General features: G+C 54.1%; 1 protein-coding gene across 3 annotated transcripts; it reads left to right on the top strand.

The window, feature by feature from the left end:
• The first annotated feature begins 661 nt into the window (after positions 1–661).
• Positions 662–23066, top strand: AP1G1 (adaptor related protein complex 1 subunit gamma 1). Of its 3 annotated transcripts, none has more exons than XM_048515573.1 (24): positions 662–795; positions 5741–5944; positions 8384–8508; positions 9097–9238; positions 10592–10688; positions 11439–11515; positions 11911–11919; positions 13438–13533; positions 13713–13793; positions 13901–13999; positions 14136–14191; positions 15040–15153; positions 16285–16425; positions 17123–17177; positions 18107–18229; positions 18362–18451; positions 18594–18721; positions 19162–19266; positions 19738–19879; positions 20113–20239; positions 20859–20948; positions 21062–21222; positions 21554–21652; positions 22032–23066. In XM_048515573.1, the coding sequence occupies exons 2-24, from the start codon at positions 5744–5746 to the stop codon at positions 22131–22133; spliced, it is 2460 nt and encodes an 819-aa protein (XP_048371530.1). In that variant the 5' UTR covers positions 662–795; positions 5741–5743; the 3' UTR covers positions 22134–23066. The 3 variants fall into 3 exon arrangements, with proteins under 3 accessions (XP_048371530.1, XP_048371529.1, XP_048371531.1); XM_048515572.1 differs by lacking the exon at positions 662–795 and adding an exon at positions 962–1099; XM_048515574.1 differs by lacking the exons at positions 662–795; positions 11911–11919 and adding an exon at positions 962–1099.
• The last annotated feature ends 251 nt before the right edge of the window (positions 23067–23317 follow it).

Below are 23317 nucleotides of genomic sequence, written 5' to 3' on the forward strand. Positions count from 1 at the left end.
GCACGCCCCTCACGGTTGCCACGGCGACCGGAGGCCACAACAGCCCCGCCGGCAGCACGCGTCTTATCGCCATGGGCACAGTCCCGCCCCAGAAGGAACGAGCCCGCGGCCCCCGGAAACGGCCCCTGGCCTGGGGGCGACTGGGCTTCCCTGCCCGGCCCTCGTGTGCAACGGGACGGCAGATGGGCGGGGCCTGGCTCCAGCCAATCGCAGGCTCTCCTCTGGCCTCCCTCGCAGGACTGTTGTGGGCCACCTGGGCTTCCCCTCGGGGCGGCGGCCAGGGCAGAGCCGTGCCTCCCGCCCGCAGTCTGTCGTCCGAAGGGGCACCCCCCGCCCCCCCTCGGAGCACGCGCCCCTCCCCAGCTGGCCAGCCGCGGCAGGCGGAACCTTCGTGGCAGGCGCGGGAGCCCAGCCGGACGGGCCTGCGGAAGCACAGCCGCTGCGGTGACTCGGCAGGCGTCTTGCGTCATCAGTGCCTGCCGTGGCGCGGCATAGGCGCTGCAGCGGCTGGAGGGGCGTCGCGGGTGCTTCCGCGAGGAAAAGGAGTCCGGGGCTTTGTGGGCGACGGCGTCGAGCGGCGCGGCTTTGCGGGGCCGCGGTCGGCGGGGCTAACAGGGTTCGTGCCGGCGGCGGCGCTCTGCAGCCCGGGCCCTGCGGGAGGGAAGCCGGCCATTCCCCGGGCGCGGATACTTCCGCCTGCGGTGTCGGTGCTGCGGCCGCGCCGCCGCCATTTTGGATGCCTGGCCCCCGCCGCCGCCTTCGCTGCCGCCGCCTTCGCCGCAGGGACCCGGCCCGGTGAGTCGGGGGGAAGGAAGGAAGGGAGGGGGGCGCGGCGGCGGCGGCGGCGGCAGCTCTGGCCGGGCCTGCAGGCGGGAGGCGGGGCCGCAACAGGGCCGCCTTCCCTCTCCGCGGGGCGCCGGCGGGGGGGGTCCTTGCCCGCCCTCCCTCGCGCGTGCCGCCGCCGCCGCCGCCCGCCCCAGACTGGCCTTCGGGGGCCCCGCCCCGCCCCCTGCCCGGCGGCCGAGGGCGCCCCTGGTCTCCCCCTGTGGAGGTGCCGCCGCCGCCGCCGCCGCCCCCTGGCTTGACCGCCCGAGCGAAGGTCTCCGGCCAGGAGCGGGGCGGGGGCGGGGGCGGGGGCGGGGAGGGAGGCCTAGCCTGGCGGCGAAGGTCGAGCTCTTGGTCGGGGCGGGGGCGAACGGGGCTGCCGGTCTGCTTCGGAGGAGGCCGCTCTGGCGCCTTCGTGGGGCGGGGGGCGGCCGTGAAGCCGGAAACTGCTCTGCCCGGCGCGGACCGGGGCTGCAGAGGAGGTCCAGTCGCTCCTTCTCCTCCGGCTGCGGCGGAGCCCCCCTTCCCCTCGCAGAGCCCCGCAGGCAGGCAGGCAGGCAGGCAGGCAGGAGCCGTTGGGAACGCGGGCGTTCTGCTTGGGCCCGGCAACGTCCCCTCCGTGCAGTCGGGGCTCGGTGGGGACCATTTCGCGGCCTCCGTTTGTGTCTTCTGGGGAAGCGGGAGCCCCAGCCGCTGCTCACTCCCTCCTTGTTCTGAGGGGAAGCCACCGGGTGGCGGCTGGACCGAAGGGGGCCTGGCAGTGCTGGTGTGGGCAGGTTGCAGGGCATGCTGGTGGGAGTGTTGGACCAGGATCTGGGTTCACCCCCCCACCCCGCTTCCATGAAGCTTGCTGGGCAGACTTGGTCTAGTCTCTTTTTATCTGTTCTGAGGGTAAGAGAGACTTTAAATCAGTGGTTCTCAACCTTCTTAATGCCACGACCCTTTAATACAGTCCCTCATGTTGTGGTGACCCCCAACCCTAACATTTGTCCATTTTACAGATGGAGAACGCTGATGCAGAGAGTCTTAGGTGACCCCTGTGAAATGGGTCCTGACCCGCAGGTTGAGAACCACTGCTTTAAATGGTGAAACAGAAAAAGGATCTCACCTAGCACATTTTAGCCTGCCCTTTCTCCTGATGCTGACAGCTGCGCGCATGACTCTGCAATGAAGGGAATGTCTCATCCTTTCATTGGCCCCCATCATTCTCCACAGTGGTCATATCCTGCTCCTTGTGGTCCCTTTATCTCCCTCCTCTTGTTCATTCTGTAATTTTGGACAAAACATTGGTTGTAAAGCTCTCATCAGATTTGGTTGACGTTTTAAATTTGTGTTGCAGTGACTGCAGGAGTACATGCATCCCTTCTTCAGTTTAGTTTTTAAAATGGCTTGGATTTTCCTGTGACCCTAGAGGTTCTCTTGTTTTTGTACAAAAATCCCCTCCTAGTGTTTATGCAGCCCCATTGCATGGATTTCTTCATCGTCATTCTGTGCCCAAGTTCAGATTCAATGTCACAATTGTTTGGGGGAGGAGGGTGTTGATTCCTTTGCCCAGGGAGCTGTTGTGGAAGTTCGTGGTTGTCCAGGAGCATCAGTTTCATTCTTGCCAAGTTAGAAAGGACAACACAGCTACTGAATTCCTCCAACACACTTAAAATCTGCATTTAATTTTTGACAAACACGTATTTGTTCATGAGCTTTGCTGTATTGGCCTTCTTAAGAGACTGTTTAGTCTGTCTCACTCCAACTCCCACCCCAAAGCTCACTTTTTCTCCATGCTCTTTGTTAAACCTTTTGGTCCCCATCATGAACAGAAACAAAACCTAAATGTGCATCACATACATACACAACTGTATTTATTGAGAACCACATCTTGTTCCCTTTTCTCTCTCAGTCTGCCTGCTGCTGTCACAGTCTAGGTGACAGTCTGGGCATGGGCAGTTGACAAAACTGATGACTTGGGGACCATCAGTCCTGGTCCTCTGAATCTGATTGAGGCCCATGCATATTTGAAGTATTTGTTTTGTGCATCCTGACAGTTTCTTTGGAGCAAATTTGAAGGCATGACAAAACAGTTACATTTAATAGATGTCTGTTTAGTTCAGATGGGCATTTGATATTTATAATCGGTTTTTTTGTTTTAATTGTGTACTTTTTTAGGCTTATAATTATTGGTGTGTGCTTTTAAGGTACGTAATTTTCTCTTGAAAAAAGGTCCCTTTAGATGGCCATATCTCAACTTTGTTGCTGATGTCTATTCTGTTTCATCTGAGTAGTCTTTCTTATTTATTACTTATTTAACATTTGTTTTCAGGTAGTTCTTTATTTTAGAGTTTCTGTAGTCTAGCATTTGTTGTTTTTGGGGTCACCTAAAAAGATATTAAAGTGAGGGTGTGTTCTTTTGTCAAACCATGCTTGGTTGAACATTGGTTGATGGATGTCAGTGCTTGAAGTTCAGAATTCTGTGTTTCATATCACACCATCCAGAAACGCCAGTGATCCTGTAACAATTTATTTATTTATTATTAATTTTATATACCGCCCTACTCCCAAAGGGCTCTGGTAGAGGGTGTAGGTGTATAACATGCCATTACTGCTAAGATAGCTGAGCTATAACCTGTGAGCCCTGACCTCTTGAAAGCTCAGTGCATGGCAGTTGGGTTAGTATAGCTCTGATATAACTCTCCTATGTATGCTAGTCATCATAGGGTGGTTATGTTAACCCACCCCTTTCATGTGCCAGTGAAGAAGTATTCAGGTAGCATTTTCCCATTTGTTTGTTGGACTGTGTGGTTGAGTCTAATTTTATTGTTTAGAAAGTGCTTGTGGTATTAAGTGTTTTTTACTGTCAATTTCTAAAGCAGTGCTTCTGTAGCATTTAGCTACTGATGTTCATGATACTATGCCATTAAGGAATAGGGAAAGTCAGAAAGTGCAAAGGTACCTGGAAATTGCATTTTAGTTGTGTCTGATACCTGTTGAATGTTCAGAGAAGTTATGGGGTTTGTCAGAATCAGCTCAGCTTATGTTTCAGAAGTTCCATGCAAAGTGTAAACGTTTGAAAGAAAGACTATTTATTTACATGGCCAGGCAAAAGTTGTTTAGTGTAGAAGAAGAGGGGTGAGGTCAGTTTAAATATTGAAGAATAAGCCGTGGGTTTCCAATGTGTGCAAATTTATTCAACTGTGTTTTGCGTGAAACGCTGAGACCTCACTAGCGAGATGAGGGAATAGTTGTTTCTGTCAGCTACCACTGCTGTTCACTTATCTTACTTACATTTTGGCTGTATGCAAAAGTGCAAATAGATGTCTTGCATTTCATTGCCTTTTCAATCAACTGTTCATGGCGCAGGGGTGGCGGTTTCTTCTGTGGCCATGACCTCTGCATGTCCGCAGACTGAAAGCTCATTTTTGCAACTTGTTCAATAAATTTAAGCTCACAATAGTTGTAGCTACAATAAACCCTAATGTGTCAACCTGTTTTTCTTTGCTGTGTTAAACTGACACAACTACCCCTGTAGAATCTGACTTACATGTGGGGCTGGTTGTGGTCCTGGTGGACTCGCAGTCCTCTGCCTGCACAGGTGTCTGGATTCCCTGCTCACCAATCTGCAACTGTGTGCAGTTCCAAGGGGGAGGGCAAGCTTGCCCCAGTACAGGCAGGATTTTACCGTCTGTGGCTGTGGACTGCGCCTCCACCCTGTCGCAGTGGAAAGGTTGAGGAGTGGCCTGAGGCAAGGAGGGTGTCTCCAGGGGCACCTTGCCCAGAGGCAGGTGCAGGGGACTTTGTGGCTCTGCCAGCAGGTGATACAACAGCTCAGCCCTGCCAGGCAGCCAGGCAGTGGACTTCTGAGCAGAAACAGCAGCCCCCCCTCCCGTTTAGGTCCACTTCTCCATATGACTGACTGGCTGCCCAACAAAAGCCTTTAATGTCCCGGGCAGAAAACTCTTATTACCTGACATGCTCTACCTGGTGATGCTGAGGTTTTATCAAGAGACCTCCTGCATACAAAACGAATGCTCACCACTCAGCCTTATGGAGGGAATGCAGGTGGGCGGGTAGAGAGACATGTGATCCACAACATTAGGAGAACAGCATGGAGCAGGAAACTTTATTTTTTGAAAAGGGTAAATATACTGGAATCGAGGCGAGCTGCGATAAGGGTAATCTGTGTTGTCAGTGGGCAGCATAGCAGTGACATGGCTACATGGTGTAGCTGTGTTGCGTGCCATGATCCTGCAGCCCAGCAGGGATAGCAGAACTGCAGCCTCTGGGCATGAGTGGCTGTTAATTATGAAAAACAGAACCACCCCTTATCCAGTACCCCAGGTGGTAAACCTTTCAAGACTAAAATGCCTACATGTGTCTCTGGACTGAAAGTAGAATTGTATGGCGCTTGGGTGCAGTGGCGTAGCGCCAAGGGGGAAAAGGGGTGCGCGACGCACCGGGCACACGCCCCTGCAGGGGCATTGAAGGCAGGACAGGGGCACGGCAGGGGCGCAGGGTGTGAGCGTGCACTGGGTGCAGTTCCCCCTCGCTCTGCACCTGCTTGGGTGCTATTTTGTTGCAGGTTAAATATTCCAATTATTGACTTGGGGGAGCTCTGAATTAACTGTACTAAGCCTAGATTTTTTTAGCTGAACCTGGTAAGGAGACCCTGCCAACATCACTCTGTAAACTCCCAAGGAACACATATGCATCACACCTGACTTAACACACCTCCATACCTGAGTTAACACACCCACCCATATGCATTACACCTGACTTAACACACCTCCATACCTGAGTTAATACTTTATTGGGTTTATTGGGTGCAAAAATCTAGACCGACCATGGCTTGTTTTATACCTGTGGCAGCCACAGTATTGTTGGCATAGACCAGTTAACCCTTTCTCCCCTGTCCCTCTTTTCACAGAACATGCCAGCCCCTATCAGACTCCGGGAGCTGATTCGGACCATCCGGACAGCACGGACACAGGCAGAAGAACGGGAGATGATCCAGAAAGAATGTGCTGCTATCCGGTCTTCTTTCCGAGAAGAGGACAACACGTACCGCTGCCGGAATGTAGCAAAGTTACTTTACATGCATATGCTGGGCTACCCTGCACACTTTGGACAGGTGGGCCCTGTTCCCTTGAAGCCGCATCTGGGACTGAGCTTTGGTGGCGGCTTCTAGGCGAAGCAGAGCCTTCATCCTCCCCACAGAACCCACAAGGCCTTCCAGTGCTGGGTGTGAGCACCTGAACCTCTTGGTCACAGCTGTAGTGAACGAGCAGAGATGGATATTAAAAAGTTGCCTTAAGGGCGAAGGGGAGTTTGGGGCAGATGAATGCACTGCTGTGCTCTGGATGAGCAGGGCTTGGCTGTCGATGGCTTTGTAGGAGTTGCTGGGTTTCCAGGAGAACTGGGGGATTCTCGGGCTGCCCAGGGAAAGACCCTACTGAGCCCCGAGCAGCAAGGCCCTCAAGAGCACGGCGCCAGGTGCCTGTAGGTTACTGTTGCTCCCCTGCCTTGTTTCTTTCTCTTTGGGTGAAAGGGATATTCTGGTGTCAGGGGCTCTCTTCCTTAACCAGAAGGCTTCAGCCTGTTCAAGTGACTTTGAGTCTCAGAGTGGCAGTTTGATAGCAGTGTAGGCTGGTTGGGGGAGTGGCATTTCCTCCCCAAGTCATGGAAGCCTCTTTGCCGTTTTCTCCTGGCAGACAGTTTGTTCCACAGGCTGCTGGAAAGGGGGGTGGGGTGGCCTGTAGGAGTCACTGCAGGTTGGTAACATGATTTGAGCCAGTGTTGTGCAGTGGTCAGATTAGGGTCTGAGAGACCCAAAGCCAAAACCCCCACTCATTGGTGAAACCTGCTGGGTGACCTCGGGCCCCTCACTCCTTCTCTACCTTCCAGGATCAGCTGGGGCGAATCAGTGCATGCCACCCTGAGCTCCAAATGTGCTAAATAATTGGCATATCCTTTCCCCCAGCATGGTGAGCATCAGGCATTTCCATGGTGTTTCTAGATCTAACTTAAAAGGATAAACTCAGAGTTCTTATCACTTTGAACTGACTGGACTTAGAAGAGATAATAAATGCTGGGTTCTGTTCTTGCACCTGATCACTGAACAGTTCTGCCATCTCTTGATTCCAAGAGTGTTCAGGCTCTCAGGTTGGAGTGGGAATTCTGCTCACCTTGTTCAGCTGCAGTCATGGGGAAGCCCTGGGCCACCATTGATATTACCCCCAGCTATGGCCCAATTTGGGATAAAATTGAAAGAATTCCTTGTGAAATACTTCGTTGTTTAGAATTTTGAGTGAGATAGGTTTTCGAGGTAAGGTTTTAAATATACTCTCCCAATATCTTTTTATAACAACTAAAGGAGTTGGGAATTAGAGTTTCTGGTGTACATTTCCCTCAGATCCAGGAACAAGCTAATCGCTGAAAGTTAGAAAAAGCCGCTCAAGCCGTCACTCTTCCCTGCTTCAGCTTTCCCTTCAGGCAGCCCCGTATCCTCCCTCCTTTCCCTGTTTTCTTCTCTCCTTCCTGTCCGTCCCCTTCCCTCCCCTCCCCCACCCTGCTCTGTCATCAGCTTTATATATTGACTTCATTTATTTCCCACTGTTTTCCCCAGTTTCCCGGGAGAAAGTGGTTGCTTTGGAGGTTAGGCTTTATGGCATTGTACCCTGAGGATGCCCTTTCCCTCCTTAAGCCCTGCCCTACCTAGCCTCCACACACACCTATTTCCAGGTGCTGGAGCTGGCAACTCTGGTGGGACCCATGATGAGGGCATCCTGTTCTCTCCTTCCCCATCCCACCCCCCAGCCCTCAGCTCCATGTCTTCCAGAGGCCTGGCTGGCGTGGAAGTGGCAGCTGGGGCTCCCATTCCTCCCACCCAAAGGCACACACACAAGGGGGAGGGGGTCTTGCCCCCCCCCCTCTTCTCCTCTGTCTGGCGGCTCCCTGTTTCCCCCTGTCCTAGTGGTCACTCAGCACACATCTTGTTTCTCTTTCTGCCTGTTCCCCTCCTCTCTACCCCTATTCCTGATATTCTGCAGAAAGTGTCAGTGGGGAGGGGCCTCTTGCTGTCCCCCTCCCAACTGGGCTCAAGAATGCCTCCTCAATTTTCCAACATCTTCCACATTGCAGGAGGAGGGGGTAGATGCTGAAGTGGGGACGGTTTGGGAAATTTAATCCACCTTTTTTTTTAATTGTATTTTTCCTTCAAAGTTCTATTCGTTAAATTGAACTATACATAATTAATTTATTTTCATAAAAGGAAAGCGGGGTATAAATATTTCTGAGTGAAATTCAGATGAGCAGTGGCATAGGAAAGGTCTTTGGCCAAATACCCATTTTTTCCTGGTTGGGTCCCTCTGGCTGCTCCGCTGGGCACATTCTCAGAGTCTGGGCACATCAGGGATGCCGGAGGCAGATCGCTTCCCCCCGTACACCCCCTAGACTTGAAAGTCCAGCAGGCCTTGCAGCTCTAGGCCAGAGGTGTGTGCCTCTGTTTCACAGAAGGGTTCTCTGGGATGGAGGTTGCTGTAGTTCACCATTTCTCTGTCGCTTCTTGCAGTTGGAGTGCCTCAAACTGATTGCCTCTCAGAAATTTACGGACAAGCGGATTGGGTACCTTGGAGCCATGCTTCTGCTGGATGAGAGGCAGGATGTCCACTTGCTCATGACCAACTGCATCAAGAAGTAAAGCCCGTCTCTGTCCCTCTCCTGGGCTTTTGGGTCTCGTGGGAGTTGGGTAGAGGCCTGACTCAGCTGGCAGTACTCAGAATGGCCTCGAGGGATTTTGCAGTTCTTTGTCTGACATCACCTGCAAAGACTGTGGCTATAACTTGCATTGAAAGCCAGGATGGTGGCAGGTCACTGGTGTGGTCTTGCTCTGTACAGTTTCTTTTGGGATCCATGGAGGTTTGGCCTTTGCGAGGCTGTGATATAGCAAATGCATGTTCCGCTGTCTGCTGGATTTGCAGAGATGTGCGCATCCAAAGCTGTTGTGCACTGAGTAGGATCACTGATCCGCCCTGCTCAGTGCTGTGTGCTGCGACTGGCAGCGGCTGGCCAGGACCTCAGGAGTTCAAGCTTTCCTGACAGCTCCTTTTCAGGGAGGAGTCATGTGCTGAACTTACACGGAGGCCAGAGCCGGCAGAGCAACCCCACCTCTTGCTCGATCCCTTTTCCACTTGTCTGAAGAGCAGTTGGCCTCTTTGGCCCAGAGTCTGGTCCTGTGTATTCCTTGCCTTGGTGTCCAATTGGGCTGCTCTCTTTCTCTCCTAGTGATCTTAACCACAGTACGCAGTATGTGCAGGGCCTTGCACTGTGTACCCTGGGCTGCATGGGCTCTTCCGAGATGTGCCGTGACCTTGCCGGGGAGGTGGAGAAGCTCCTGAAAACATCTAATTCTTACCTGAGGAAAAAGGTATCCAGCTGGTGGATGTAGACTTGGAGGGTCCTCACTCAAAGCCCACGTGAGGATAAGGGAAGTGCAAAGACCTATCAAAGGACTTGGGTTTTTCCCTTAGCGCTGGGGAAACTTGAGCCGTTCGCTCTCTGCTCAGATTTGTCTTTGCACGCTCCCTCACCAGCGTTACCTGGAACAGCCAGCATCTGTGCTCTCTTAATTTTGCAAAGTGCTTCCGACTGGCGCTCGGGAGACAGCGGTGCCTCCTGCCTCCGTGGACTCCCTCCGTGGACTCAGTTCTGAGTGGGAGCAGGAGAGCTGCCGCTGTGGAGCAGGTCTGCCAGTGACCTCAGGAGCAAGTGTGAAGCTGCTGGCTCCAGCTCTGCCTTCTGAGTGTCCCTGAATGGAGCTGAAAGACTTGGGAGCGGGGGGGGCTTGCAGCTGACATGGCTGGGCCTATAGGCAGAAAGAATCACAGGGGGAATTATATCTTGGGGTGGGGGTGAGGATGGAGCAGGAGTAGTAGAGTCAACAGGGAAAGTGGACTGAAGTAGCTGTTAGGTCCTGAACCTGATTGCAATAAACGGACTCTCTATTGATAATCAGCAGCGTTTATGGATAGGCGCCGAAGCACCCACCTTGCCAGAGCCAGTTCTGGCGAACCTGGCTTTTGCTACCCTCTTTATTCAGATGTTAATCTCTCTTCCCCCCCCCTCCCATTTCCCCAAAGAATGTGAGAAAGACTTATTTCGGAGCTGAGGCACCCCAAAGTCGGCAATAGATACAAATAAAGCCACCTGGCCTCCTGCCCCCCCCCCCCCGACAATGGAAACATACCGTTTCCCATGAGACCAAAAGTGTCAGGGGTAAGTCCAGTTATCTCCTCAGCATGTGGAGACACAAAGCAAAGATCAAGGAAAGAATGCCCCAATACAAAAGTGGTAACAAATAGCAGGCTGGTTACGTATATCTTGTAGTGATTACCTTGAGTTAGGAATGCCTCTCACTCAACTAGAGACAATCCCCCTGACAGTAGCTGCATTTCTGGGAGAAGGTGCTAGTGAGGTGGGCTGGCTGGAAAGAGGAGGAGGAGGAGCTCCAGTCTGGACGGGGCTAGCCTTGAGCTGCTGGAGAGGTCACCTGTGGGCCTGTCCAGCCACTGGCAGCCTCTCCTGCCTTGGACTCATCTTTGGGAGAGAGGCCAGAGTGCCCTCCCCAACCCACCTGAGGCCCCCATTGGCCTGTGCTTAGAGTTCCCAAAATGTGGGGGGAGGCGTTTTGCTGGTGCTGTTGAAGGCGGGGGGGAGGATGAGGGGAGGCTGCCTGGACAGCACTAAAGTACAACAACCTCCCGCCCTTGTTCTTCTGCAGGCAGCCCTGTGTGCTGTTCACGTCATCCGGAAGGTGCCTGAGCTCATGGAGATGTTCCTCCCTGCCACAAAAAATTTGCTGAACGAGAAGAATCATGGTAATGCCTGCAGCCAAGAGTGGCCTCCCCCGGCCCCCATTGCTTTTTTTAAAGTGGGCAGGGAAGAAAGGCAAGGGGGCTTATAGCGGAGAAGCAGAACACCACAGCTCCTGCGCGTGGCTTGGAAATCCTCTATGCCCGTGTATGCCAGGGAGCCTTGTGCCGCCTGGTGTTCCCATGCTGACGGCCCATTTGGCTTCGCTCTGGGCTGGCGGTGTGGCTCTTTTCCTGGCCAGCAGTTCAGCCTTGGGATTGGCAGGCCTCTCTAGGAGCTGGCCAGTGCTTGTGCTTCTGGTCGGCTGTGGCGTGCATGTGGGGGGCAAGACAGAGCCCAGCCTATGTTGTGAGAGGCGGATGCTGGAGACGGAGGCTGCTTTGGTGCATGAACTTTGCTTTGGGGTCCTGCAGTAGAAGGAAGTGGATCGTGTGCTTCCACGGCCTTGGGGTCCAAAGCACCTCTTCTGTCCACCCTGCTGAGAGCTTTCCACTTGGTCATCGCAGAAGAAAGATGCTTTCCTGGCCTGGGAGGGGCATCGCCCTGCATGGACTGCGTCAAGTGCCTTTGGTGTTCATGCAGGGGGTGCCTGTGGAGTGCAGGGTGGAGTAGGTGCAGAGAGCTCCTGGCCAGGCAGTGCTGATGCAGAGTGGAGGATCCTGTCTCCTGTGGCTTGCCTGTTTGTAGCCCTGTCGGGCCCCTGGGGCTTTGCTGTATCAAGAGCTGGGCTCCATGTTCTCTTGTTTTCCTGGCAGGTGTGCTCCACACCTCTGTTGTCCTCCTCACTGAAATGTGTGAGAGAAGTCCAGACATGCTTGCCCACTTTAGAAAGGTAAGCCCTGATCCTGCTGCTGTGTTCTTGTGGGCAGCACACAGGGATTGCAGAACATCCGCAAAGGCTCTATCCAAGCAGAGGGCAAAACTGGCAGGAACGGGAGCCTCTCGTGTGTCCTGAGATGCTTCTCTGCCGTCTTGGCCCAGCAACCCAAGGGGAGGGGCCTTCGTGTCCTCCCATCTGAACCAGTTGCCTGGCCTTGAAGGGCCTCCTGCACCCAGACGTGATGCCATCACTCCCCGCCCCCGCCCCCGGTGTTGCCCCAGTTGCCCTTCCCGCCCGTTGCCCTGGTGGTGGTGGTGGTGGTGGATGCTGTGAGCCATCTCCTTGGCCTAATGCCTGCTTCGTCTCTTTTGTCCCTTTTCTCTGTTGGGAATCCTGCTGTGTGTTAGAATGAGAAGGTAAGAGGCGCTAACTCTCCCCCTCCCTCCCCCCCCCCACGCGCATGCTTGCCTCGGGCCTGTCCAGGGGTTTCTGCTAAGGGCCCTCATGCAGTAGCTTGTCTCAGGTGCTTGCAGTCAACGCCACTAACATCATAACGAAGGCTCATGTTCAGAGCAGTCGTGGATCTCCTTTTCCGTCTGTTCTCTTGTTGGATGGCCTTTGTAGGGGTGCCCCGGGGGTCTCTGGCATCTCTTGCGTGGGTAGGGGAAGCTGCATGCAGCGCTGTAGGAGATGGGCATACAAAGTCTCTCGGGAGTGAGGCCTCGGGAGTGGACTCTGGTCTGATCCAGCAGGCTAGTTCTTATGTTCTCTTGCCCCTTGGAAAGTCTGCCTGCAAGGTGTGCTGCGTACCCTTCTGACCCACCTGCTTTTGCAATTGGTCCCTTGAGAGAAGGCCGTCTGCCAGCTCAGAGGGTAGTTGGCTGCCAGATTTTAGCATAATATGCCTCTTTCCTCTGCCATTACAGTTTGTCTCTTTTGTACAGTACTGAAAGGAGAGCAGGAGGCATTACAGTTTTTGTCCCCCAGCAAGCGGGTTTTCTGTGCAGGCAGAGAGTGGCCCTTGCCTGGGTGGGCCAGCTTAGCCCAGTCGCCAAAGGTCCTGGAAGCTCTGCAGGGTCAGCTGGTCACCATTTGGATGGGAGACCATCAGGGGATGTCAGGGCTGCTGTGCAGAGGCAGGCAATGGCCGACCACCTCCAAGCATCGTTCGCCTTGAAGGCCTTACTGGGTTACCACAAGTTGGCTGCAACTTGATGGCCCTTTACACACAGGCAAGGTGACTCCCTTAAGGCACCCTTCAGTGACGTCAGGGTTTGGCTGGGACTTTCTGCCAGGCTCTGCCTGCCTGCCTGCCTGCCTGCCTGCTGACTGGCATTTTATTTAATAAGTAAGGTATTTGTACAGCAGTGAAAAATCATAGTTCAAAAATTAAAATCAAGGTAAAATAACATCCCCTAACAGTGAAAATGAAAATTGTTGATAACCCAGCAAAACTGAAAGGCAACATGGAGCATGTCTTTTAAATGTAGCTGTGAGTAGCTGTGACTTGGAAAGAGTCTGCCTGCTTCTCTGCCAGTGGTGCACCAGCCATGCCCAAGCGTGCAGGGGACGGGCCATTCCTCGCCTGGCACCGTTTTCCCTGGCCAGGAGAAGCAGGCGAAGGAAAGCACGTGCCGGGTTCCCAGAGTTTTGTGACAGGGTCCAGCTCCAGCCAAGCAGTTCAGTCTCCTGTGAAGGGGTTCCTCCATGCCAGTTCCCCACCAGGCTGTCATGAACTCTCGCCAGAGAGTCTTTCGGACTTAGCTGTCTGCTCTGGAAAGAGATGTTGGGGTGAGGGAGGTGAGCCGTGAGAGTGCCTCTGTAGCTGGGCACAGACCTTTGCTTGATGAGGCCTCATTCTGGGGCACCTCCCTCAATCTAAGGGAAGAGCAGCGCCACAAAATAGATTCCTGACAGTACTGCGTTCTTTACAGCTAGTCCCTCAGCTAGTTCGAATCCTAAAGAACCTCATCATGTCGGGCTACTCCCCTGAGCACGACGTCTCTGGGATCAGTGATCCTTTTTTACAGGTAAGGATTCCAGTGGTCAGGCCCAAGTTCCACTGCTGCTTGCGGAGAAAAGCTCCTAGCAAGCCTGGTGGAGGGGGCGGGGGCGGGGGGGGGCGACGCCCTCTTCTTGAAATGACAGAGGGATCCTGCGTGCAGAGCGATGTGTCTTTGTGGCTTCAAGGTGAGCTTGGTCCTTTCAGGTGCGAATCCTCCGGTTGCTGAGAATTCTGGGGCGGAATGATGACGACTCCAGTGAAGCCATGAATGACATTCTTGCCCAGGTGAGTGAGTCTGGGGGCTGTGACCCGCCCAGCCGACGCAGCAGGAAGGTGGGCGGCTCGTGGCTGAGGCTGCAAAACAAGGTGGGCTCTCTTCCTCTGTGTTCCAGGTGGCTACCAATACCGAAACCAGTAAAAATGTGGGCAATGCCATTCTGTATGAAACAGTCTTAACCATTATGGATATCAAGTCTGAGAGTGGCCTGCGGGTACGTACTCTTCCCCTGCAAGACGTTCTTCCGTGTTTGTGGATCAGGAAGTTCTGTGCTCTTTTGGTTGTTTGGCTGCAAAGATCATAAAGCCACATGAACACGCACATCTTTATCTCTCTCTCTGTCTCTCTAGGTCTTGGCCATTAACATCCTTGGCCGGTTTTTACTCAATAATGACAAAAATATTAGGTGAGTCCAAGAGCTTGTTGAAACCCCTGTAGCTCGGCGAGGCCAGGGGCCCTGAGAGACACTCCAGTTCCCCAGGTACAATCCAAGCAATGTCTGACTGCCTTCTAGAAGAGGCAGCCTAATTGGGTGCAGATTATTTGAACCTGGACCTTTTCCGGCCTTGGCCTCAGCCTGGTCAAATTCTCTGTTCAGTGAGACCAGCCCCGACAGGGCTCGGCTGAGTTCCTCAGGGCCTGTAAGACAGAGATGTTCTCCCAGGCCGATGGCTGAGGACAGCCACAGTTTTCTTAGCTGCCTTCGACTCCCCCTTTTCCTTTCCCTACCTGGTTTTTCCCTCGTCCTGCCTTCTGCCCACCCACCAGCATCTGGTGCCTCCCCATGCTGGGCAAACGCGGTTTCTCTGATCCTGGGAACGATAACAGAATATGAGACCTGTGACCAGGGACCGTGATTTTGGTTACTCTTTAGGGTGTTAATTATTCATATGGTGTTTATGAGTTTAATTATAGTGATTTTATATTAGCTGCCCTGAAACTGGCTTTAGTTGGGAAGGGCGGGATAAAAATATACTGACTACCTACATAACAACTGGTCTGGCAAAGTTTGCTACATGGGAACCTGGGCCACATTCCTTCAGAGGCTGTCCAGGGTGCTCGGCTCAGTTCTTCTTGGGTTGAAATGAAGTTCTAGTTTCCTATGTGCTCACCTGTTGATGCAGAGGGTTGGAAGGTAGCTCACGGTAGCTGTTTTTGCAAACTCCACCCTCTGCCCCCACCCCCCAAAGTTGGGAAGCCAAATCTTCACTCCCGTGGTGACACAGGGACAGCTGCCATGCTCCTCTCTCATAGGTATGTAGCTTTGACTTCCTTGTTGAAGACTGTGCAGACTGACCACAACGCAGTCCAGCGGCACAGAAGCACCATCGTGGACTGCCTGAAGGACCTGGACGTCTCCATTAAGCGGTGAGGCGACTGGGATTGTGGGTGTGCACCTGTCTCTTGCACCCAGTCTGACTTGCCCAGGGAGTTGCAGCTGCTGCAGACACATTGCATCTCCCTGTGGAAGACCTCTCCAGAAGCAGTCTAGTTTTAAATTCATCCATCTTTCAGGATAATCATCACCACATGGCATGTCCTCGGCTTCATGGCTACTTGGCAGTATTCTTCCCCCCACCAGCAGAGAGCCAGCCTGCCTCTTGTGGGAGGTGGCCTGCTTGGCAGTGGGCGAGGGGGGAGGAGGCTTCCTTGTCTCGGAACTTGAGAGGCTTTTCTGTAGCCAGCCCCCCCCCCCCTCTGCAGGAGTGTCACCCTTTCCTGTGACGCACCCTCTCCCTGCTTCTCACTCCGCCTTGCACTGAAGCCTGGTGCTCCTGTCTGCTTCTTCGTTCCTGTGGCCTTCCCTGCTGGCTCTCCTGGCCTTGCAGCCGCGTCCCAGCCTGACGTGGTTCTTTACGAAGAGAAGGGAAGAAGGTTTTGCATTCAGAATAACTTTTACAAATGTTCCAATTCATGTGACTTTATTCTGGATGCAACATTTGCTGTGAAATTCGGCATTTTAGTTGTCAGGGGGGGGGGGGGCATTACACAAGATATAGACGAGACAGCATGGAGAAGGGATGACCAGTTGACAGGGAAAGGGGCCGGTGGCTCAGACCTGCCTGCAGTGGCTCCTAAGGGGCATGAAATGCCGCTCTTTGTAGCTGCCAGAGGCTGTAAGGGATTGTCAGCACGGATAGCAGGACCTGTTTTCTCCCCAGGGGCACATGTGAAATCTCCCGCCAGCCAGCCACTCTTTCCCGCATGCTTTTTGGTAGTAAAGAGATTCCACAAGGGCAGTGGGCGTCCCAAGTTCCCTGGGGCCTTCCTGCGGCTGTCAGGATCCCAGACTGCAGAAGGGTGCAGGAAATGTCTCTCCCAGCTGGCTGTCTGGATGCTCCATGGCCTCCTGGAGGGGAAGAGGCTGGTGTGTTGTCAGAGGAGGTGCCTGGCACAGTTGCTGCGCTGGAGCAGCTGACCCCAGAGAGGCTGTGGCTGCTGCAGACTGAGTTGGCAGATGGCTGCGGCTGAAAAATGTCTTCCTCTCCCCTTCCTCAGGCGGGCGATGGAGCTCAGCTTTGCTCTTGTGAATGGGAACAACATCCGGGGAATGATGAAGGAGCTCCTGTATTTCCTGGATTCCTGTGAGCCAGAGTTCAAAGCAGACTGTGCATCAGGAATATTCCTGGCGGCAGAGAAGTAAGAGGGCCCCCGGAGGGGGCGGGGGGGAGTGCTGTTGCACTGCTGGCGAGCCTGTTTGCTTGCTGCAGCTCAGCATCAGGTCTCTGGGGCTGGCCTGTTTCCCCTCAGTCCTGCTCCAAGGCATGGGCTGTTGGGCCAGGACTCTGTTGCAGCCTGGGCTGGCTGCTGCTTTGGCTCCAGCAGCTTTTGTGGGCTTCCTTGTGGTAAATGCTGCTGGTGCTGTTTCCAGGGCGTTTGCAGTTTTAAGTGTCTCAGCGAAGGATCTGAGTGAGAAGGAAGCTGCCGGTGCCCTTCCCGCCTGCTCAGCTCGCATCCTTGTGGCTGCACGGGAGCCTCTGGTCTTTACGAGGCAGGCAGATGAGAGGGGTCCTGCACTTCCTCTTGCCCAGTAGAATTTAGGAATTTGCTTCATTTTTCTGCCTGCATAGCAGTTATTGACTTTAGTGTAGTACTGTTTAGTGTAGTACCTTGGAAGTACCTTAAAATTGCCTTCTGTTGAAGTTATTAAAATTCATGCATGCCTTTAGAATAAGTGCAAATGTAGCCAGAGCATGTCGTGCTTTGCCTTGCATTAGTTTAAATCAAAGGGCTACAGTGTGGCCTTCCGCAGCTAGAGGAAAGGATGTCTTGACCTTGTGGCTGCCTAAGGTGTGAGGACCTCCTCACGCACCTGTGCCTGTCTGTGCTTTTCCAGATATGCTCCTTCCAAGCGCTGGCACATAGACACCATCATGAGAGTCTTGACAACGGTAAGTGTTCCCATCTGCCAAAGGATCACTTTTATGTGCAAGAGACCCTGTGAAGACCAGCATCTTTCCTGGGCTGGGTGGATTGTCGTCTTTGATGCTTTTTCCAGTGCTTGGATTAGATCAGATGTCTTGGCCCACCAAGGAAAGAATCCAGTTGAGGAAGAGAAGGGTTTGGTGTAACATAGTTCCATGAATGTTTAGGTCTTTGCTTTTCTGGAATCTCAGACTTGGTTCCCAAGATGTTTGGCAGCACAGCTGGATTATTCCTACTCTGCCTTGAGGCGTGAGTAGCTGCCACCCCTCAGGCTATGGAGCATTGAGTATAAGGTAGCTGCCCATGTTTGTTTTCGCAGCCCTGGCTGGTCTAGTAAGCGGGGATGTCTCTTGCTTCCTCTGCCACCATCGCGGTGGGAATTTCTAGCTGGGTGGGCTACCCTTCAGCTGCACATACCAACAGAGTGTGCGCCTTTGTCATGTGACTTAAGCAGCTGCAGCCTCAAAAGCAGAGTGGAATGGACTGTTTATTTTCTGCCCTCCATTGGAAACTGGTTCTCTAGCAGTCAGTAGGGGGAAAGGAGAAAAATACGAAGCCAGTATAGTAATAACCACCAAAATCTAAACATCTTAAAACAAAGGTGTAACAAAATACACAGCTTTCACACTTTAAAAGTCCTGTTGAGCCAGAAAGGCAGGACATTGGCTTTAAGGAGTGGTGTGGGCAGCATGATTCTCCAGGGCAGAGCGAGCAAAGTGTCGGGGCAGAGGGAAGACAGAACCCTCCTCAGCCAGTGGGTTGGAGGCCCGGGCTGGTTTGGTTCTGGCACCCGTGTCCGTGAGGAGCTAAGGCAGCTGCTGTTGTTTCCCGTTCCACATCAGATTGTGATGCCTTTCCCTTGACAACCCTCCTTGCGTATGTGGTCTCCTTCCAGGCAGGGAGTTATGTTCGTGATGATGCTGTCCCTAACCTTATCCAGCTGATCACCAATAGTATGGAGATGCATGCCTACACTGTGCAGAGACTCTACAAAGCCATCCTGGGTGACTACTCCCAAGTAAGTAGTCCTGCTGCCTGCGTTGCCAAAGAGAGTGTGGTATGAATTCTGTGGTTGCAAAGATGGGACGGACTGTTTGAGCTGCTTGTTGACATGGACGGTCACCTGAGATCTGTCTCTCATCTCTGCCAGCAACCTCTGGTGCAGGTGGCTTCCTGGTGCATTGGAGAGTATGGAGACCTTTTGGTGTCTGGCCAATGTGAGGAAGAGGAGCCAATCCAGGTATTCCTTCAGGAGGAGGAATGGGGCGCGTCTGGCAGGGTTTTGCACCTGAGAAAAGCTGTCTGCTGGGCCCTGGGCCTGCAGCCCTTTTCCTGGGCCGTGGGGGATGTGCCAAACCACAGCGTGGCCTTTGCTTGCTCAGGTCACGGAGGATGAAGTCCTTGATGTTTTGGAAAACGTCCTCATCTCCAACATGACGGCGTCTGTCACACGAGGCTACGCCCTCACTGCCATCATGAAGCTGTCCACACGGTTTGCTTGCACTGTCAAGTGAGTACTTTCTGGTGAGCGTGCCCTGGTCTTGATCCAGTACTGCTAAAGGTTACCTGCAGAGGCATGAAACCACATGTGTTTCCCTGTTTCTCAAGAATCCTCCTCAGTTTGCATGTGCAGATGAGACCCAGCACAGCCCCCAAAGTGCATGAGGACAGCACATTTTGTGTCCAAGAGGAAGAGCCAAGTCAGCTCCCTGTTTCCAAGCAGCAGTGATTGGAAGGAGTGTGTGCTGCTGCTGTGCTTTGGCTAGACTGCGCCTACTCTTCATGCTTATGAGAAAAGAGGGGGTTGTGGCCACTTCACTGGCATCCCCCTAGCGTGGAAGGACCAGTGGTTGCAGGTCAAGCTCCAAGGAGTGCCAGAGATCCGTTCGGACTGTGACGTTTCTGTGTGCAGCTCAGAGGCTGAGCAGGGCTGTCTTTCTTCCTTACCAGCCGCATTAAGAAGGTGGTGTCCGTCTACGGCAGCAGCATTGATGTGGAGCTCCAGCAGAGGGCGGTGGAGTACAATGCCTTATTCAAGAAGTATGATCATATGAGGTGAGTCTGGAGGGGCCACCCCTTGGCAGACCCAGCTGGGAGCAGCCTGCAGCTGAATCTGCTCGTGTGGGTGTGGTCCAAGATTTCCGTTTTCCAACGCATGCCTTAAAGTGTCAGTAAATCCTGTGTAAGATGTAGTCAAATGCTGCCAGAATGTATTGGTGACCTGTGGAGGGGTCTCTAGTATTCAGGCCTCTTGCCTCTCAGAAAGAGACGCCCCACCTGCAGAGGAACAGGACCTCCTGCTGGGAGCTGGCTTGGGAGCCCTGTGAGGAGGGGTCTGCAGCAAGCAGCTTTTGGCTCAACGGAGCTGTGCCCCAGTGTGGTATCTTGATGGGGTATATTCACTGAGTAGAAATACTGCAAGGCTTGGAACTAGCGAGGCAGCTGCGGGAGTCGACCTGCGGAGTCCAGGGTCCTCATAGGCAGTGAGTTGGCCGGATGGCTACATCTGTGGTGTCTGTCTTGCAGGTCAGCACTACTGGAAAGAATGCCAGTGATGGAAAAACTTACCACCAATGGCCCCACAGATGTTACTCAGCCCAATGGGGAGGCGGAGCCAGCAGTCTTGGAGACGAAGCCGTCCTCCTCAACCCTGCAGCCAACCAGCCAGGTGATTGAAGTGGCAAATCCTACTCCCTGCAAGCAGAGGAGGATTGGCGCTGCTGTGGGGACCTTGGAAAGGGAGACAGGATGAGTGCCATGCTGGGACTTGCAGGCGATGAATTCTTGCGGAACCTCTCCTGTCATCAGAGCCTTCTGGTGCCTGGGCAGGGCGGAAGGGCACAGGCTCCACAGGCTACGAGCAGGGTGCTTGACGTGGCTTGGCTGGCTGTCTCTCCTCAGGCAAATGATCTGCTGGACCTTTTGGGAAGCAACGATGTCACGCCTGTGATCTCAACAGCCCCTCCGCACAAGCCGGCTTCTGCTGGTGGGGAGTTGCTGGACCTCCTGGGGGATCTCAACCCGACAGGTAAGGGCTGGGTTGGGAAGGGGGCCTGTGGGGAGAGCAGCATCCTCTCGACTCTTCCGCCTGGCCTTCGTCTGTGGCCAGTGGCGGGGGGGGTGCGTCGTGTACTGGGCGCACGCCTGGGGGGTGCAAAATTGCCCCCTGGCTCCTTCCCCGTGACCCCTCCACGGCGCCCCCCCCCCCAACGGCACACACACACACCGCCCCCCTTCCCACACTTACCTACGTTCCTTTTCTTTTTGTAGTACTTTTTGAGGCTGAAAAAAGCGGCCTAGTTACATTTCTGGGGGAAAACTGCCTGAGGAACTACAGTTCCCAGGAGACCTTGGGGCTCACAAGGTCTCCTGGGAAGTATAGTTCATCAGGCAGCTTTCTCCTTGAACTGTAAATAGGCTGCGTTTTTCAGCCTCAAAAAGTACTACAAAAAGAAAAGGAACATAGGTAAGTGTGGGAAGGGGTGTTTGTGTGTGTATGCCATGGGGGGGGGGGGGGCAGAAAAAACACTCTGTGCACCGGGCGCAGTTGGGCCCAGCTACGCCTCTGTCTGTGGCTGGAAGGAGAATGCTGCCTTGTGGGGCTCTGGCTGAATGTGACCCTTGTTCTCATCTGTCTGCTTCTGTAGGCACTCCAGCCCCTGCCCCACAGATCCCGCACCCCACCTTTCTGCTGGATGGACTATCCACACAGCCTATCTTTAATGACATCACTGCTGGTAGGAACTTGGACATTGCAGCTGCTGCTTGGGAAGAGGGGCAGAGGTGGCCACTTGGGGCCAGGGGCAGAGGTGTGGCGGCTCCAGCTCTGAGCGGTCCTCTCTCCCAACAGGCATCCCCACAATCACAGCCTACAGCAAGAACGGGCTGAAAATCGACTTTGCCTTTGAGCGCTCCAACACCAACCCCATCATCACCGTGATCACAATCCAGGCTGCGAACAGCACGGAGCTGGACATGACAGACTTTGTTTTCCAGGCTGCGGTACCAAAGGCACGTTGGTTCTGTGGCTGGGGTGGAGGGGGTGGGCCGGTGCTGTAGCCGTTGCGTCCTTCAGCGCTGCAGCCAGCAAGGGCTCCTCGCAAGTGTGGTGGGAGGCGGAAGGTCCCTCCAAACTGGGTGTTCAGAAGAATGCCACAGGAGCCCTCCCTACGCCACCCTTGATGTGATTTGGTGTTCAGTTGGGCCAGAAAAAGAGGACAGTGTTCCAACCAGAGCCAAACCTGTTGCCTGCTGTAGGCTTGAGGCAGAGGGGTGTTGTGTGAGCCCTGGGGCCGCCTTCTAGAAGGAATCCCAGTGAGAATGTCACTCTCTTCTCCTCTAGACATTCCAGCTGCAGCTTCTATCACCCAGCAGCAGCAGCATCCCTGCATTTAACACGGGGACCCTCACACAGGTCATCAAAGTCCTGAACCCACAGAAGGTGAGTGGCTGGCTACTCTGGGGGAAGTTTGACCCAGCTTATTTTGCCCGGCAGCAGCAGGGTTCTGAGCCCCTCAGGCTGAAAAGACTGCTTGCATTGAGAAACCCTTTGCATGCAGCCCTTGGGCACACCAGAGGCCGGGGTGAAGCCCCCCCTCCCCTTCCCTGGCCAGCTGTCAGAATAAAAGATGTTTTAGGATGGTTCATTTCGAGCTCTGTCGTCCTCTTGGGAGGATTGGTAGCGCCTTAGCTGCTGGGCTTGCGGGAAGAAACTGCTGATTGTCTTCACAGATCAGGGGCATGTCTGGGAGGGACCTTTCCTCTCTGGGAGTATTCAGGGGGTCTTCAGCTCACCACTCCTCGTTCCATTCTCATTACAGCAACAGCTCCGCATGCGGATCAAGCTGACGTATAACCACAAGGGGGCTGCGATGCAGGACCTGGCTGAAGTCAACAACTTCCCTCCCCAGTCCTGGCAATGAGCTCTGGCCCCACCCTCCTCACACCCCGCCTGTTTGATCGAAGGGACTCTGGGCAGGGCACTGTGACTCTGGGCCTCCCCCCTTCCCACTGCCCCACGCTGTGGGGAGCTGACGAGAGCCGCTGCTGCAGAGCAGGAGGACTTGCCTTTCTCACCTGGAAGCGTCACTCTTCAGACACCGGCTCTCTTTTCTGTTTTCACTGGGCTGCGGGGCCGTCCCTGCCTCTGAAGCCACGGAGAGGGAGAGGAGGGGCACGTGGCACCAGGGAGCAGCTGTCTTCTCTCCAGTGGGTGGGGTGGGGTGTGTGTGTGAGGTGGGCCTCGGGTTGGTTGGCTCCTTGCTAGCTGGGTTACTGTCTTCAGGCACTTTCATGTTGGAAACTTATTCCGAGGATGCTGATGATCCTTTTTCTTTGGGTCCCCTGATGTTGGGGGCCTTTTCTACGCTTGACTGCACACCCCACTAGGTAGGGTAGTGGCTTGGATCTCAGAAGGGGGCGAGTGTGGGTCGGCGGGGTCTGCTCTTCTGGACAAATCCTCCTTGGAGAAGTTGGGGCTGAAGGTGAGCAGGACCCCCCGAGCCTTGGCTGCTGTCCCACTCCCAACGGACCAGGGTGGACAAGATGGACGATTCCAGCCAATGGTTCTTCAGCGCGTCCCACTCCTGGAGTCTGGCCCTTCGTTGCCAGCTGTGGTAGGTGGGTGGGATGGAAATGCTTGTTGCTAGGTGAGGTGCTTAGAGATGGCGAGGGGGCACACCCTTTGCCTGCAGGAAGACTCATCGCCAGATTTCGCTGCACAGTCGCTTCCCCCCTTGGCCCTTTTCATTTCCTGTCTGAGTCCTGGATTCCATTTGAATTCGTTCTCCTCCTGGGACGTTTGTGTTGTATCTGTAATATTGGCACTGAAATAAAGACCATGCGGTTGAACAAGACATCCTGCTTCCGGACTTGCAGGCCTGGGGTGCCCAAACTGCCCTTTCTGTGGGAGAGTGATCAGTGTCAGGGTGTGTGGGATGGCACCCTCCCACTCTCACAACAACCCTTTGAGGTAGGTTAGAATGAGAGAGGGGAACTGGCCTACCACAGTCCCCCAGTGAACGTGATGGCTGAGTGCACAACCTTTGCCCCCCCCCCACCTAAAAAATGGCTATGAATCCCTGAGGAAGGGAGACATTTTTACCAC

This window comes from Sphaerodactylus townsendi, linkage group LG14 (genome assembly GCF_021028975.2).
Source record: "Sphaerodactylus townsendi isolate TG3544 linkage group LG14, MPM_Stown_v2.3, whole genome shotgun sequence".
Classification (NCBI taxonomy): Eukaryota; Metazoa; Chordata; class Lepidosauria; order Squamata; family Sphaerodactylidae; genus Sphaerodactylus; species Sphaerodactylus townsendi.